General features: G+C 43.3%; 1 protein-coding gene and 1 long non-coding RNA gene across 2 annotated transcripts in view; one reads left to right on the top strand and one right to left on the bottom strand.

The window, feature by feature from the left end:
* LOC135919697 (uncharacterized) overlaps positions 1-18,095 on the top strand; it is a 37,684-nt gene that overhangs the window by 2,527 nt on the left and 17,062 nt on the right. The window lies entirely within an intron of this gene.
* Positions 2,460-16,941, bottom strand: LOC135919684 (retinol dehydrogenase 7-like). Its single transcript, XM_065453534.2, has 5 exons — positions 16,398-16,941; positions 14,043-14,249; positions 11,660-11,842; positions 4,569-4,701; positions 2,460-2,884 (listed from the first exon to the last, which is right to left on the bottom strand). Exons 1-5 carry the CDS (start codon positions 16,597-16,599, stop codon positions 2,509-2,511), a joined length of 1,101 nt encoding a protein of 366 aa, XP_065309606.1. The 5' UTR covers positions 16,600-16,941; the 3' UTR covers positions 2,460-2,508.

Genomic DNA, 18,095 nt, shown 5'->3' with positions numbered 1-18,095 from the left:
CTTGTGCAGCTGGTTTTCACATTCCCTCTTTGAAGTATGATTGGTCTATTCGCTTCAATGTAGTCGTGTCCTCCACAACGGCCGAAAGTGTTGCCATTGAGGCAGCTCTAAAGAAGCTACGGTTTTGTACGCCTCAACCTGTGGTCATTCTTACAGATTGAAAATGTGCCCTTCAAAAGTTAGAGCATGGGTTCCCTACTGATGCCTTATGTCTTAGCTCCCTACGCTCGATGCACAATCTCCATATCAATGGCTTCTCCATACGTTTCCAATGGGTGCACTCGCACATCGGTATCATAGGCGACGAGATGGCGGACAGCCTCGCTGTCTGGGAATCCATTGAGAAAAGTGCCTCAAGAGAAGAGACTTCAGAGAAGAGGTGTTGTGCCACTTCAGTTCTTTGTGGAGCTCACCTCACAACCATGTGTGACCAAGGGCCTCAAAAGAAATCAAGCCACTTTACTGCTCCGCATTCGCAGGGGCTTTGCTCGTACCTCTGCGTGGATGTATAAGACTGACCTGGCGCTGTCTCCATTATGTTCAACGTGTGGTGTGTGCGGTGACGTAGAACATTACCTTATGTGCCGTACTCTGTATAACGCGGAAAGGAGTGTGTTATTCGGGTCCCTCAAGGAGGCCGGAGTTCCTCACAGTTCTCTTCAGGACATTGTTTTCCCGCGCTGGAACCGGTTGTGTAGGAAGGAGGTTTCTCGCCTTTTTTTAAATGACCTGCACGACACGGATTTGGCCTTCACATGGTGACCTTAGGAGCGACTATTTGTATTTGTGAGGTCTGTGTCTGATTCATGTGATTTATTTAGTTTATGTGTCGCTACGGTGGAGCAATTGCCGGCAGCAACTGCAAGGCTAATCCTAACAGTAGCCTACTACCACTCAACTCGACGCTGCATGATATCTCTCACTATTTGCCATCATTATCAGCAGCCGCAGCATCAGTATGTTTTGTCAGGCGATACACCGAAGTCGATTGAAATGGATCGCGAAGCGTTGCGCGAAAAGCGATCCAGAAACAATTGTCAGTAGCATGAACAAGGCCAGTTGTGGAACTTGCAATTGAATAGAGACTACCCGAGGAGGAGACACACAGTTAAAGTTATTTTTCTTATAGAAACGACACAACCTTCATTGCATTAACACAAAATAATATTCCCAATTCCTCTTGTTTAAGTGTGACGCAGAAGCAAAGTTGAATGTGTTTCTCTCGATACTTAATAAAAAAATGGCTGTGGCTTAGGTAAGGTTAAGCCCAGGATGCGAAGCATACTAGCCTTTATTTTAGTTGTTGAACCACTGTTTAGCTTGGTGAACTGCTGTTGCTTGGCTATATTTGGTTCGGCTAGACGAAGACAGAACTCATGCGTTACTCTGCTTCGCCTTGGACGCGGTGAGCGTCGAGCAACGCAGCGTTCGGCGCGGCAACGAAATGTGCGCCTGAGCAAGCGACGCACGCCTGAGCCTTAGAAACAGCTCGTTTCTAAGGCAACACCGCATTCACTAGAGGCGCTTTTGTACCGCTTTGAAGCATCGTACTCGTGACTCAGTGGTAGCGTCTCCGTCTCACACTCCGGAGACCCTGGTTCGATTCCCACCCAGCCCATCTTGCAAGAGCTGAGCCAAAGCCACTTCTCCTCTGTCGTGACGTCACGGTGTCACGTGGTTTCAAGGCGACACCGCCGCGCCTGAGGAGCTGGGTTGGGCTCTCGTAATATGCTTCGCATAAAATGCCTCTTTTCCGGGACCTGCAAGAAGAAGCGGCATTAACGTCGCTACCCATATGTATGGCAACGCAGAGGCTCGATACTGGGCATTCTGTAATTCTGCCACGTTGTAGAATTCTGTAATGGCGGCATGTTGAGCCAATGACGAAGGAAGTAGAACGCCGTTGGGCACATCAGAGCTGACCAGATGGCGAATTTGACATTGCCCAAATGGCACTCCAGTTCTTGTAGAGTGCAAAAAGGTGCGCTGACAAACCTTGCCTACTATCAATGCACCCGCTCCTTCAAGACAGCATCTTGTTAATTCTTGAGCTCAATCTCTCGATAAGTGCAACTCCTGATAAACGCAACTTATTTATCTGCTTCCTCTAGGTGTCATTTAAAGAGAGTCTACTGTATACTTACTCACTTTAATGAAATTCTCACATGAGGTCGCTTTGACGTCACAAATTTTGACAACGTATACTCTAGCCTAGTTCGTTATTTATCGATAAACGAAGTGTTACATTGTATTCTAAAGGAAACAATGACCCAATGTTTTGAAAAATTTTCCTGTGCCATAACATCCCATATACAAGAACTGATTTAGCATCCATGACGTCGCACTGATCACGTACTGCTGTTGAGGTTCTGAGGCGAACTTCAAAAAAAAGAAAAAAAACTGAAGTTATAGCTTCATTTCTCGCACTAGTAACAAAGGATTTCCCGCGACAGTAAAAACAACGTTGAAATAAGTGTTTACTAACAGGAAATTGTTGAGAGTAGCTTTTTAGTGTCCATTTAAAACAATCGATGTCGACGGTGGGGACTTTGATAACATCTTCACCAGCAGTTTCGTCGTGAGACTGATGGTGAGGTCGGCAACCTCGCTTGGTACGGTCGCGATCAGTAATGGGTAGAGTTGGTCTAATCCCCATGGTGACAGATAGTGTGTCTTCGGGTGTGTCTCCAGGATTGCCTTTTCCAAGACGTCGACACACTCCTCTGGGTTATCCCTGATGAGCAATTGGGTGAACTTGTCAACAGCCCTGAGCAGATAGTCGACTTCTGCATGGCTGTACTCCGCGACGACTTCGGGTGCTTGTTTCCGCAACTCGAGCATCACGCTTTCCTTGGGAACGCTGTACATCGAGACGAGTGACGTCCTTTTCAGGAAAACAAAGAAAATGAGCATTTGTGAGTAAGATAAATCATGGCGATCGGTGATTGATTGGTTTTGCTTACAACTTCATGATAGCGTGATGCTCAGGTGCTGACCTTAAAGAGTAGCCAGAGATGGTAGCCTGGGTAAATAACTAAATTATAGAGTTTAGCATCGCGATACGTCAAAGTCTGTTATGAGGGAGGCCACCGTAAAAGGGAACTGCGTTTCCGCAATCGTTTAAATATTGTATGAAACTTAAGTGGTGCACCGGTTTTCCTACCATGTGGCACAGCTTCATTTCATCGCTTTTTACCATGTAGTTTTTGCTAATTGCGATGAAATGTTTCTTTTTCACAAATAATTCATCTTACTGGGCGATTATTTAGTGCACTTGACCCCGTCGAGCTGGTGCTTCGCTCAATTTTCAGAAAATGCTTGAACAAAAAAACGTGGCATGGATGATTATTTTAGCCCACTAAGCAATACTCACTGTTTGTAATGTTCCCAAAAACGTTTAGGGGCACGAGTCAGAAAATAAATGATATTAATCACGGCTACGCAGGGAGTACTCACTGAGAAACTGGCTTCCAGAAACTCGGTAGGAGAAGTCTCACGACTGACCGAAACCGGAAGGACAAGAGAGAAAGAGAGATAGCAAAAAGAGGAAAGGCAGGGAGGTCAACCAGACGAGCGTCCGGTTTGCTACCCTACGCTGGGGCAGAGCGAAAGGGGGAATAGAAAGAAGAAAATAAGAAGGAAGTGAAGACTGTGTGCAGTGAAGCACGGTGAAGGAGAAAGTTTATGCACATTGTGTGCTTCAAGGTCATTGTGAAGCTAGCTTAAGCTTCACAGTGATGTCGCATGCAGGCGCTAGCCGTCAGGCATCGAGCTACGATTTCCCTGGAGATATATTTAGGAAACCATTCAAAGCCGATAGCAGACTACGACCTCTATATAGGTGGATTACCTCAAGAAGGGGGACATTAGTTTCACCACCAATAGCGACGTCAACTTTTTTTCATAAGTTTACTCAAAAATAAATTGATGCGCATATGGAAACCACAATATTGAAGCAGTAGTGAAGTATTGTTTGCTTAACAGAAATCTTTTGACCAGCACCGCTTCCTACATACCCGTCCTCAATATGTGCTACGGAATACATTGGCGTTATGATTCTTTGCCGAAAGCATGCATTTAGCAGGTTGGGCGATGTTACCTGCCACAGCAGCACTGTTCTCTTTTCCTCTGCCGATTTTAGGGAATGATATCACTAAAGCTCTGCTAGTCAGATAGAATTCACGCTGAACAGACTGGACTTCACTACTGGTCGGCTTGATATTAGCGATTTCAACGTTCTAAAACAGAAGAACAAGCAGTTATACAGTGAACGTTTTAAGTAAAAAACTGCGCTTAGCGATTTCCTATGCATGTAGTTACCGTCATATTAAGAAATCAATCTGAAAAGCAAGCGATCTATTTTCTTTAATGTTAGAGTGTACGACCCCGTCCCGTTATCAATTCATACAAATGACTGAACACTGCTATCTTGCACAATTTAAGCGATAAAAAGTGTGTTCCATTCAATGAAAAACATGGGGCATAAGTGATGTAAGCCAGAATACTTCAAACGAACGGGCACCCATATAATAATGCACTCTGTGCGCACAACACTATGACGTGCTTACCTGTAAATGGAAGGCTCCACGGTGATCATGTCGACACCCTTCCCACTGCACTCCCTGCGGAAAGCGTCCATCATGGAAACCACGGCGTGCTTCGTCATGCAGTACGGCGCCACCATGGGAACTGTGAAATGGCCTGGATGCAAAAAGAATCAAGAATAGAGAAAGCAGTGGCATAACTGATGGAGACGTGCATATAAAAGCTACCAACAGAGAACAGAGAACAAACGGATGAATAGAAAAGCAGGGAGGTTAACCAGAGGTCGGTATATTTAGTTACCCTGCAGGGGGTCAATAGATTGCGAAAAAAGAAAGATAGCAGTGCAAAAAATAGAAAGCCGAGCATATAATCCAGTAGTAGTAGGCAGCGTTCTCACAGTCTATTTATTTATAATCTCTTGGAGCCAAGGAACTTTGACGGCATAGTTTAGCCCCCTGCGCGACATTCCTTTGGGTGCACTGACTTACAACTTTCGGTTCCAATTGTCCTCGATTATCCAGTTTATGTTTTATGCACATCACTAGCTTACCTCTCACCACTATAGCGCGGGCAGGCATAAAAGTCTACGAATGTCTTGTCGCGGGTGGATGTGTCGCGTGTAGACGTCCTGGATTGGGTAAGAAGCTGGAGCTCAGATAGCACTCGCAACAATTTACGTAAAAGGTCTACTGAACATGTGTAAACGTATTTACCTGGCTATACCTATTTAGAGGCTCTACCTGTTGACTTATGATCTTGCCGTTCTTTTTGACTATCGTCTGTATACTGTTTAAAAAAGAGCATTCGGAAGTCTACAGGGCGAGACTTGTCAATAGCCGCTGTCGGTGAGCAGTCCATTCAGCTTGTAATGACTATAACTGAACTATATCAATATAAGGCAGGACAACTTCTTCGTGGCCTTGTTGGAGTTTGCTTAAGTATTACATATGTTTACAGCTGAGACGATGAAACATAAAGAGGAACAAAAATGGCGACACCGGCCATAGCTTTCAACTGTTTTTTTTTTCTTTTCAGTTTACAAACGTGGAAATGCGCAAACAATAGAGGCGGCATGACCAGACTGAAACACGAAATTGATATGTCGTACGTAAAGAACAAAATTCAACGATTATTCGGACAACCAGTTGTCGAAGAAGGTGATTTTTTAATTGTACTGCATAATGGACGTTCTTTTTTTCTCGCTCATCATCTCATGTTAACCTATGATTTTTATACTTTTAATCCGCTGTGTCATTTTCATATTGCCTTATAAGATCCCACCTGGTTTAGTGCAAACTCTTTTAATTTTCTATAGAATAAGCTAGTTGCGGTTACCAGCCATGTTGTAGCCTTTCTTTTACTTTTTTTCTTGTTTCGTTATTTACCAGCAATTATCATCATCATCACATGAACTTTATTTCTCGTCAGAGCGAAGGGAAACTGGTACTAAAGGCACGAAGGCCTCACAGAGGTCCCAGGCCCCACGGTTACAACAGCGGTTATAATCAGTACAAATGAATGCGCATACAACGTACATACATTTCGCAAAAGAGAGCATAATTTTAGTAACAGAAATGATTACAATATTTGTTCGTTGGGATCAGGAAGCCGCATAAACATTAGCATGAATGCTATCTATATGCACTCGTTGTTAGGTAATACATGCCTACATATAGATGCAATAAAATGAAAATGTTAATAGTTAGTGAAAGCAATTGTCATCGGTGAGTGATAATGCACTAAGCTGTCTTTTGTAGGAGCTTTCCGAAGCACTAAAGTTTAACAGTTCTCCTACCTTGTTTACCATTTCTGTCGACTGATATATGAATGTTTGTTTACCATAATTTGTTCTTGGTTTCGGTAAATGTCTGGCAGTCCGGCGCATTGAATAACGAGATATTTCATCGTTGTCTATTTCGGTGAATAATTTTTGTTTATGCATGTTGATCAGAAATTTCTCATAATATATTCTGTCTGCTCAAGAAGGGAGTAGCGTTGAAATAATGGAGCTGTTTCAAGGTCTACGAAACGGTCATGGTAATTGCAGTATATACGAAGGATTCGTCTCTGTAAAAGAATTAACTTGTAGTTTGTTCTTGAAGTTGTTCCCCAAACCAGGACCCCGTAGCCGAGTTTAGAGTAAAGGAGGGTATTGTATTACTGTTGTTTGAGCCAAGGCGGAATCAGCTGGGTTATCCTGTTAATGATACCGACAGAGTCAGAAAGGTCATTGCATAGCGTCCTTATCTGCGAACTCCAAGATAAATGTTCGTCAAACCATACGCCTAAGAATTTTTGGTCTTGGACATAGTTAATTGCTGTACCATTGTAATTAATGTTAATGTAATTGGGTATGCTCTTGTTACGAGCACTGAATAAAATGTATGTTGTTTTTGCAGTATTTAATTCAAGACTATTTGCGCTCAACCAAACTGATAAGCGATTTAGATACGCAATAAAACTGACAGAAAGTTCAGAAGTGTCATTGGATGTAAAAAACACGTTGGTATCATCGGCATACATTGCCAAGTCAGGCGAGTCGGGTAATCATACAATATCATTTACATAAATTAAGAACAATAGTGGGCCCTGTTTTGGGCCCTGTTTTGAGCCCTGATGTACACCCTGTTTTATAAGCAAAATGTCACAGATCATAAAATTTATCTAAACAAATTGGTTTCGTTCGTTAAGTAACTTCTTATTAAATCATTACTGGGGCCGCGTATTCCGTAGATGTCTAGTTTATGTAATATTTTATGATTGATCGAGTCTAAAGCTTTCCGCAAATCTAAAAAAAGTCAACGTATAACCTTCTCGTTTTTGATGTTCTCAATTATTTTATCCTCGATATCCAGACGGACTTGCTCTGCTGACTTATTCTTTTGGAAATCATACTGGTACTTTGAGATTACATTGTGTTTAGTCACAAAAGACCACAGCCTGTCAACCACGACGCTTTCGAAAAGCTTTGAAAATATATTTAAGACCGATACTGGTTTGTAATTTGAGACATGATCTTTCGCACCACCTTCAGGGATTGGTGTTATGCGAGCGGTTTTTAGCGCATCTGGGAAAATTTTTGAAGATATTGACAAATTAACAATATAAACTAGAGCGACACTTATTTCACTTGAGACATATTTGATTGGCTTCGGTTGAATTCCGTTGGGTCCTGCCGAGGCTGTGCTATTCGTTTTGTCTATCAGATTTCGCATCTCAACGCTATCTGTGGGTTGCAGAAAAATGGAGCTGGTCACCGGCTGGATGTCGATTGCATGAATCACTCTTCTTACGCCTCCTCTCGAGGTACCTGAACCAGTCTGAACAAAATGTTCGTTCATGCTGGTCATTTGACTTGTGCAATAATGGTATCTGAGACGCGATACTCGACTTTCTACTTGTTATATAATTCACTGCTTTCTATATCAGTTTAGGTTGGTTGCGTATGCTAGAAAGCAGTTGTAGATAGTAACCTTGTTTAGCTTTCTTCAGTTTGCTTTGTAGGTGATTTCTGAACTTTTTTAATGTCACCAACTGTTCTTGATCACGTGTTTTTTATGAAAAGATGGTACATCGCATTTTTTTTTTGTCATTATACCAATAATGGTTTATCTAAGGTTTTCGTACTTTCTTTTTATGATATGTTCACATCGTAGCGGGAAAGCCGATTTATAAGAAGTTTGTAAGCTGGAAAAAAAATGTTGAAAGCTGCGTTAACATCACTTTCATTGTAGATCGCCTGCCAGTCTATAGCTACAATTATTTCCTGAAAGTGTTGTAACGAAAAGTTATTTATTCTTCGCCGATGACAAGTTGTCCGGGTAGCACGATTTTTAGTGCGATTGGTAAAGGAAAATAGGGGTAAATGATCGCTTATATCACTTGTAAGAATACCGGCAAGTACTTCAGCTTCATTTAAGTTCGCAACACTGATGTCAATCAATGTGGCGCTATTCTCTGTAACTCTGGTTGGTAACTTAATGTGGTTTGTGCAGGCAGGGCAAGCTAGAACTGATTTCAGATGCCATGCCCATGTGGCATGTGAACTCATGTCTATGTTTATATCTCCCATGATTATCACAGGTTCATTGCTAGAACAGGGGTGCGATAGCAACGCGTGTAAAAAATTGCAAAATATTTATTTCTCGCCAGAAGGAGGTCAATATATCGCCAATGTTATGGTCTTTCCTATATATACAGTAAGGCATTCTACGTGTTCAGTAACTGCAGAGAATTCCTCAACTACGGTAAAATGTAATCTCTCTTTTATGTACATAGCAACACCACCTCCCCTTTGATTGATTCTAGTTATGTGCTGCGAGCGATATTCATCAATAACAGGTATGTGGTCGTTTTGTAATAACCATGTTTCGGTGAAATATATAACATCGAATTTATTTTCTATTGTCGACATCATATTGTGAATTTCGTCTAATTTGTTTCTTATGCTTCTGGCATTTATATGCATTGTCGAAAAACTTTTTAAACCTGTGGTTTCTCTGTTGAGACGAAGGATGTTATAATAAGTGTCATATTATAATAAGTGTCATTATAATTACGTCATTCGGATGAGAAAGTAGTGCACTATGTGTCTGCGGGCACTATATAGTCTCGAGATTGCACGTTCCTTACATCATAAGGGTCACACACAAGGACAAACTATGACGTCTTGAAAGCTTAGGTATACTTACGCTTTAACTCTGAAAATTTGTTGCCGGCTTTTGTACGCATTCGGCTTCTCACACAGTTTCCTAGGACCTTAATATAGGCGAACAGCTTTAGAGACATCAAGAAGCTGATCTCATCAAGTTATGACTTGCTACCTTTTTCTTGCTGTTTCGGGTGGTGTTTGCGAAAATGGGGCCTACATGGTGTTCCCGACTTATTCTAGTGTACAGGCAGTTATAGTAATATTTTATAGTAACATGTTTCCCCAGCTGATGGCGCCTTGGGAAACCGAAACTCCGTTAGATAGCAAGATGCAACGAAATTCTTCGCATAACATCATTTTCTAGAGCGTGCGACGTCTGCATACCACACGTAAAAAAGAAAGAAAAAAAAACGAAAACAGTCCCACATGCGCTCATTATTTGATGAGGGGCAAGGTTGTGTTGAATTCTGGGTTAATTTTGAACATCAGGCATTTTATAACGTGCACTAAAACCATGGTGCACGGTCGAGCTTGTTTTATTTTGTGGGCATACCAGTCCATCAAATTACAGCCTCCCCAGCTGGTTGTTAAACACACGACCTCATTCTGAGTAGTATAAAGTCATGGAAATTAAGCCATCACGGCGGGTTACACGTTAAAACAAAGCACTTCTCGACCCGATGCTTCGAAATTCACGCGTACCTCGCTTACAGACTTCGCTAGCTGTTTTCATATTGTCACGTACTAGTGCCGGTGAAGAAAGCAGCAATGCTGTGTATGGGGAGGACTAAACTAGCGTTTTATTGGGTGAACCTGTGCCCTCAAAGAAAAAGAAAAGATATGGCCGCACTCAAAGGACAACAATAGAGGCGAACACAGTCGGCGATCGTCGAAAATCTGATCAGCGGATCAAGTGCGTGGACATTTCACTTAGTGGCATGGTTTGTATAGTTTGTTGCATAGTTTAGTTTAGTTTATAGCATAGTGTAGTTTATAGCATAGTTTGTTGCTAATCGCCTGATGTTTTTTTTATACATGAATCATTGAAGGTGCCAGAGTAATCGCTGGTGCCCGCGCGCCTTCCTGGAAGCACTACGAAATTCACGTCGCCCATACATGCAATCAGATTACTCAAGGTTCGGCGACAACGGACAGCGGAAAGAACCATCGCTAACAATCGAGAAACTTCCGATACATGGAGCCGCATCCTTCGCTGAGCGATAACATTTCTTAGACGGTGAAATGCGGCCACCCCAATAAACAAGTAAACGTGTTGGTATTTTAATTGTGGTCTGTTGTCGATGATCGTAGCAATCATTTTGAGAATTTTCGATGTCCTTTCTTGACAACGGCATGTTGCAGCCCCTTCGTTGAAAAAAAAATATCATAGAATCATAAATGAAGGGACGCAGAGAAAAGTGCGATGGAATATTGTGGAACTGTGCCTCCCCCCCCCCCGTCCCCCTCCAAAAAAAATTTCAGTTAGGGTTGTGTTCGGTGACACATAATCGCTGTAAAACTGCGTCCAATATTGCCGGCATTCTATTAAATTATGACTTCACTACAGACGTGAGTTCTTCGACTTATTGAGTAGCATGGGAAGATATTTGAGTATAGAGTAGCACGGAAAGATATATTTTTCATCCCGAGGCTCATGGCTAAAACGTATTGTAAGCAAAAAGAGTTTACAGAGCACGGGATCCACAAAATTGCTGCACGCCTGCGAAGCCTGTGTGTATAGCCTTGAAGTCAAACTTCCAGTGTAGTATATGCCTTGCGAGCTACGCAGTCATCTGTTGCATCTTAAGCACCATTCGTTTACAAGGGAGAACATTTGCAGTTTGACCTTGCCTCGTATTCTTTTGTAGCCCACAGTATGCAATGAAATTTCCAAAATATCGTGCTATTTAAGATACAAAAGTGAAGAAACTATGTGCAAAAAAATTTGATGTGGAGCGGGAGCGACTGCGTCAGCTACCCCATTTGTGTTATAGCGGTATAAATAAATAAATAAATGAATAGGTAAAAATTATTGCAGGAATATATACATATACAAATAATAAAAGACATCAGTACTCCAATAAAGTATAACTGCAAAGTAAGAATTAAACAAATATGGATAAAGCCGCATAGGAGAGGTCACTTCACGCCTTTATATGCCACTAAGTGAATGACATATACTTTTTCTATTCCTCATCCATTGATGGAAGCAATCTCCACGTACACACAGGGTACACTCACAAAGTACAAGCTCAGTCCGAAGTACAGTGCATAAGTGCGTCCCCGCAATTGTACAAGACGAGTTAATACTAACTCTGATTTGTGTCCATTAAAATGCATTTTTAAGCCCTTCGCTTCTGCCTCATCTACAGCGTGGTATTTTCATTCTAAGCATGAATTACAAAGGAAAATATCCATAATGTCAACAATACAAAGAGCGAATCATAGATGTTAGCTGCAAACCGAGGGGGCTGGCCAAGGTGACGACTCTGCCTTGGCTCTTTCTCAGCAGAGGCAGGAATTTTTTGATGATGCGAAGAGTTCCAAGAACGTTGACGTCAAAGACTTTAGCGACTGTTTCCGTCGTCAGCCATTCGAGGAATCCGCCGGTTCCAATTCCAGCATTCGCCACCACCGACCAAAGCACTGCAGTCAAAACACATTAGTCGAGTCATAAAAAGTAGCCGAAGTGAATAAATACCATTAAAAATTTCAACTTCTCACCTCGAGTAACTGGGGCAGTTTCACTTTATTATTTTTTTCCGTTGCGGCTATGTTATGTTCAACTTGTTTATTCCACCGTTAAATTTGGACAACCTGCGGTTGATAGGCTTAGTTCAATAATAACGAGGTGGAGACTATGCGGTTATTATAATTGCTCTGTCACGTGCTAATCGCGGGATGGCTTATTTTTCAGAAGTGCTCACAGCGCTGTTCATTAACACGGCACAGGTAAGTCCTGGTGAACATGACGTCAGTTATCGTAATCTAAATTCTACCCGCCGCGGTTGCTCAGTGGCTATGGTGTTAGGCTGCTGAGCACGAGGTCGCGGGATCGAATCCCGGCCACGGGGGCCGCATTTCGATGGGGGCGAAATGCGAAAACACCCGTGTACTTATATTTAGGTGCTCGTTAAAGAACCCCAGGTGGTCGAAATTTCCGGAGTCCTCCACTACGGCGTGCCTCATAATCAGAAAGTGGTTTTGGCACGTAAAACCCCATACTGTAATCTAATCTAAATTCTACTAGCATCGATGAAGTATCACTGCGCTTTCTTCTTTGGAGGTGCATATTTGAGTCACTTCTTCTCTAGCCGAGACAGTCTGAAAATTCGTAAAGAGTAAGCCTTAATTTGGGCAAAACCAGTGATTCACAGACTTGCTTTGGTGCCTTTATCTTGTATATGTCGTTCGGCTGTTTGTGGCGGTGCCCATGACACTTCTGACACTCCTGGCGTCTGCATGGTGATAGCGTGACAGATCATTTTCATTGCGCAGGGCTTTGTAACTTGTGGGTCGTGGCGCACCACAGTAACTCCTTTAAGCAGCCTGTAGTCAGTCTGGTGGGCCCAGGCAACTTAACCTGTATACTTTGGACAAGAGGGGTGCGGCCAGTTAGACACCCGTGTGGTGCCGTTTTCCCTTTCTTTTACGTTTTCGCTACATAGAATTTTACCTCTGAGAGGCATGTACAGCACAAGCCAACCACTTCGCGCACTCTATCAGGTATAACCCCCCCCCCCTCCCCCCTTTTAGTAAAGCGCTCGCAGCCGGCACGAATTTGTCGCTTCGCAGCGCAGCAGATTTGTGTGCCAAGCCACCGGCTGCCACAAGGGCTTCGCACATTTCTCGCAACGAATCACGCAAACCCGCGAAGCGAGAAAGTGCTCAGTTAGGGGCATTGCGAATAGGCGTGGCCGGAATTGGCAGCTTCAGAATGGTAGATTAAGGCCGTTGCCTAACTAACCCAAGCTAGCAAGATAAAGGGATCCTAACTGAAAGTGGCTCCTGCATGCACGTGTAATTATATTGCGCCTTTCATTGCTTCATGCACATTTATTAAGGCTCATGCCGCGCACGTAGATTGCCTCAAGGAGGTGCGGTCCGTCCCGCCAAGGCGAAGCCGACATCAGCGGGAATAACCACTGGAATGCCAGCATTAGGTAATCGTAGAGTTAAAAACTAATGGCGATTCCCTAGCGCGGGTGTACCTGTTAGACCAGTGCAAACAGCTGCACTTTGCAGTTTTCGCACGCACATCGCTGAAAGCCTGGTCGAATGTGTGAGTGCCCTACTCAGAGTAGACGTTCTACACAGGAGCAGTCTCAGAAATGCATTTAAATATTGTGCACTCAATTACATCTGTACAATGCAAGAACCAGCGGTCACTTTAATCGTCGTGTTTTTATCATTTTTAACAAGCCATCAGTGTCTTTATGACAACACATTTCTGTAGCCGTGAGCAAGGAACAGAGGAGAGATCCATGAAAAAAGAAAATTGCTCAGATAATAACGCGATTGGCTGCCGTATGTAGTACGCCGTGGTGTATACACCTTACAAAATGACGGCCTGCCGCAATTTGATGGCAATTTCGATGGTCAAATGGTTGGAAATAGAGCTACCAAGGTAATTCGCATCTGTCATTGTAATATTTCTTGAAATTTAGAAGTTTCCGAAAATTCGTCTTTTTTCATGGTGTCTACCAATGCAGATTTGATAGTTTCATTACACTTTAGGAACTAAAATACAACGTCATGGCTGGGCTGTTACACATGATGTGCTCCACGTCCTCGTGTTAACCTCAATGTCACATTTGCGCGTCGTCATATGGTGCAAGTGACTCACCTCTGCTGTCCAGCTGTTCCTTCACAGCGTCCAGAGCATCGTCGATTTGCTTTTGATCCGTGACGTCAAGCTGCATGACGTTAATGTTAGGGAGGAGCTTAAGTTCCTCCGCCCCGTCACTTTTCGAGCTCAGACAACCGGCGAACACTAGGAAACCTTTACGGGAGAGCCGCTTCGCAAGCCTGTGGCCGAAACCGGTGTCGCAACCTGTGGAACGCGGAAGAACATCGAGATGATACAATTAATGAGAAGAGCGAACTGAGCATGTTGGCATTGATTCGTGTGTTGTGTATTTTTTCCCTAGGTCTTCGCGTTTCTTTTAGAGCTGTAATCTTCGACATGGTATAATTCTTGACATTTTTCTAGATCACGTTATGGTGCTGTCAAATGTTATTGCCTCGTGAACACGAAAGCAGTGAAGACATATAGCTTGCTGCAATTCTCGGTGTGTTTATTGAGACAATAAATGGAGGCACTTAATCAGTTTGGGCAGATTATCTGCTCTTTCAACATTATAGTTTTGTGAACTTTGCGGCAATATTTGCGTTCATTACTAATGAAAAAGTTGGGTCAAAACTTTTTTTATTTCGTGCCATAGGGGTCTTCACCGACTCTCTAGCAGCGGCACGCAACTACATGAAAGACAGGGTCTCCATCAAAGCGATCAACATACTAAAACGCGGTAGCACCCCTCCCCCCAACACCTGCCTCATATGGTGTTCTGGGACACGAGGGACCCGAGGAGAATGAAGCGGGACACACCGTGACCCTCGCATGTGTCAACCAGGTCTCTCCGCGCGAGATTCTAGACACGTCCCACCCACCTACATCAAAGGAGAAAACAGAAACCGTAGCCCTCACTTAACCAAGCATTAATGCAGCGCTATCGGCTTGGCCGATAGCGCTGCATATGATAGCGTTTTGGTTTATTGTTAGTTTATGATAGTTTTGTTAGTTTTGGATTTGCCTTTTTTAATGCTGCAAGTTTTAGTTATAGAAAAAAAAGAACTGAATTCTCCTAGTTTATCTTTAGTTGCCAGCTCCTTTTTTGATCCTACAAAGGTCTCAATGCTTCCCTTCACTTATGATTGATTACCTTTTCCTTGTTCCAGCGTTTCGTTCAATCGACTTGTAGCTCTCAGGCTGCGCATTTATGTCCAAAATGTTGGCACCACGTGTCTTTCGCGTTTAGAATACTGTTCACCAATTCAACCCCATCTAAGCTGAATGCTAGAAGTTATGTGCATATGCTTGTTTCTTTTTATTTCCCCACTGACTCACGTCGACACTGCCTGTTCTCCTGAATATCAGAGGTTATGCAAAAGCTTGAGGGCGAAAGTTGCGAACACTCAATTGTCGAATAAATTGGATTGCTGCAATTTTCCTTTGCCAACACATCTAGGTTGCTTCAATAAAAACTAAAAAAACATGTGCCACTTGTGGCTGTAGAGCATTTGCTTGTTTGAGTAAAGCAGCTTTATTACACCCATTATTTCAGTAATACCAGCTTTTAGAACGATGGTCAAGTTGACGTGCTTGAATAGCCTTGTGGTTATTGGCGGCTCACGCTCAAGAAGCCCAGCCGTATTCATTGGCGCGTTCAACACCTCCGAGAACAGAAATCTGGCGCAGCCGAACAGGACGACTACTTCAATTGAGTTCTTTATATAATATTCTCTGTACTCGCTTGTGGCTTGTAGATTCTCCTGTCCAATGGTTCTTACGTATCTGCTTTGCCTAGCAAGCCACCAAGCGCAGACTCACTTTTGCGCAAATGAATTAAAATGCAAATTTAGATCTACAAGCGTCTCAAGAAGTAGGTTAACAAGTTCCTGACAAATGATTAAGTCAATGGATTAATGACTTTGAGGACATATTAATTCTTACCAAAATAATTCAACTATATGGTACTGCGTTAGCCAAGCAGAATAAGCTTGAATGTCTATTACCTTATAACAAGTTATTACAACGAGAACACAACAATAATAATTTTCTGCTCAAGCGTATTTTATACGAGTAACAATAAATTTCTCTGAGGTGAGTAAGCAGTCGCCTAGATCACTCTTTTTTTAAGATGAAAGAAATAATCTTGTTGGCCAAAATTTTACAAGGGCGTGGACGGACCATGATCGCCCCATTGACATCTGACTTGGGACCTCGCATTGACAGGTGAAATCGCGGGCAAAATTGCACCCCACTTTACTCGCCGATAGTGCCACCCACCTGGTAATGTAGCAACTGCCTGATAATCCAGACATTGCAAATACCAGAAGTCACACATTCGAGAATTGTCGTCGAAAGCATGACTACACACGTGTGCATGCACACAGGGATTAGCTGAGAACATATACTTGCCGGTAATGAGCACAGCCTTGCCCTCCCCACACACTTCCTTCACAAAAGCAGTCGATAGGAGGCCGGACAGTTTGTAGGAGATCCAAAGAGCAACCCACACGGACCCAATAGTCGCCGATATCTCCCGCAGAGGTGTCAGGTAACTCCATAGGCTCCACAACAAAAACAGGAGCGCAAAGAACAGTGTCCACGACGTCCTCATTTTAGGCTTGACCAAGGCGTTTGCATACTATAGATGCGGAACCCGAAGACTCCTACGCTCCACACTGCAAATTCTTCCCTCGAACTCGGTTGTCCTCGGCGAAGTAGCGTTGAAAGCTGCTTCAGGTCACTATTTGGAGGGAAGTGGACGAGATGAGAAAACGGGGGCTGGAGTACACTCGGATGAAGCTGGCAGTCGTTAATGCACACACGAACGTACTCCGCGTATCAATTGCGCCTGCACCTTCGCCCTTCTCAGCCTGAACGGGTGTTCACAGCTTCTTTCGGGTCCGTGGCGGCACGTGAGCGGCCGTTTTTCCTTGAACGCGATGCGACAGCATATCACAAGTGCGCATTATCGAAGCTGGCAGACGGCCGAGTTTTTTTGCTGCGATTGAATGACCTGCTATACGAGAGCGCCTTCTATGGGAAAAAAAAACAACGAGCGTCTCGGAATGAGGAAGTGCGGCTGCCCAAATAGCGATCTGTCTGTGCTGCAAGAGCCAAGAGCGAATAGGAACTGCGTATGGCGGCAGCCTGTAAATCTGAGCTGTATGGCATGTCGGAGCAGGATATCCACGATCGGAGGTGCGCGTGTATAGATGAGTGCTCCGATGACAACTGGTTTTCCTATTGTCCACACAGAAAGACATATATTTATACAGAGAGCGAGGGAGAGAGAGAGAAAGAGAAAGAAAGAAAGAAAGAAAGAAAGAAAGAAAGAAAGAAAGAAAGAAAGAAAGAAAGAAAGAAAGAAAGAAAGAAAGAGGTGAACGTTGTTGGGTTATTCATTGGCGAATAACAGCGGCAATAAAAGTCAAGAAAAGAACATGGCTGTGCAATACAAACTCAGAAGCTTCGCGCAGAAGTATGGTGTGCGTATCGTCAATTATTCGGCCGCCGTTGTCTCAGAGAAGCTATGAACCATTCACTTCTTCCTTACGCAACACTTTATCGCTCATGTGGGAAGAATACAAAGAGGAATAGAAAAAAAAGAAGCGTATTCCACAAAAGAGAAGCGCGCAAAGCATTTGTAGCTTCCTTGGTGGTTTTATGTTCGCGTCCTTTATGGAGATAATTACAATGCGGCTAGCGTGCTCTCCTTGCTTTACACGACCAGCCGTGGTTGCTTAGTGGCTATGGTGTTGGGCTGCTGAGTACGAGGTTGCGGGATCGAATCCCGTACATTACGGCCGCATTTCGATAGGGTCGAAATCCGAAAACACCCGTGTACTTAGATTAAGGTCCACGTTAAATAACCCCAGGTGATCCGAAGTCCTCCACTACGACGTGCCTCATAATCAGGAAGTGGTTTTGGCACGTAAAACCCCATAAGTTTTTTTTTTTGCTTTACATGAGCCTTACGATAGCGAATTTTGTTGGTACGAGGATCTCGGTACAGCGCACTAAGGACACTAAAATGCAGACATACTTTTCTAGGTTGGGCTGCTTTATCACTTTATCGAAGCTGGTAGACGGCGTTGATTTCATACATTC

The sequence above is a fragment of the Dermacentor albipictus genome, chromosome 10 (genome assembly GCF_038994185.2).
Source record: "Dermacentor albipictus isolate Rhodes 1998 colony chromosome 10, USDA_Dalb.pri_finalv2, whole genome shotgun sequence".
Classification (NCBI taxonomy): Eukaryota; Metazoa; Arthropoda; class Arachnida; order Ixodida; family Ixodidae; genus Dermacentor; species Dermacentor albipictus.
This window is presented reverse-complemented; position numbering and strand designations above follow the sequence as displayed.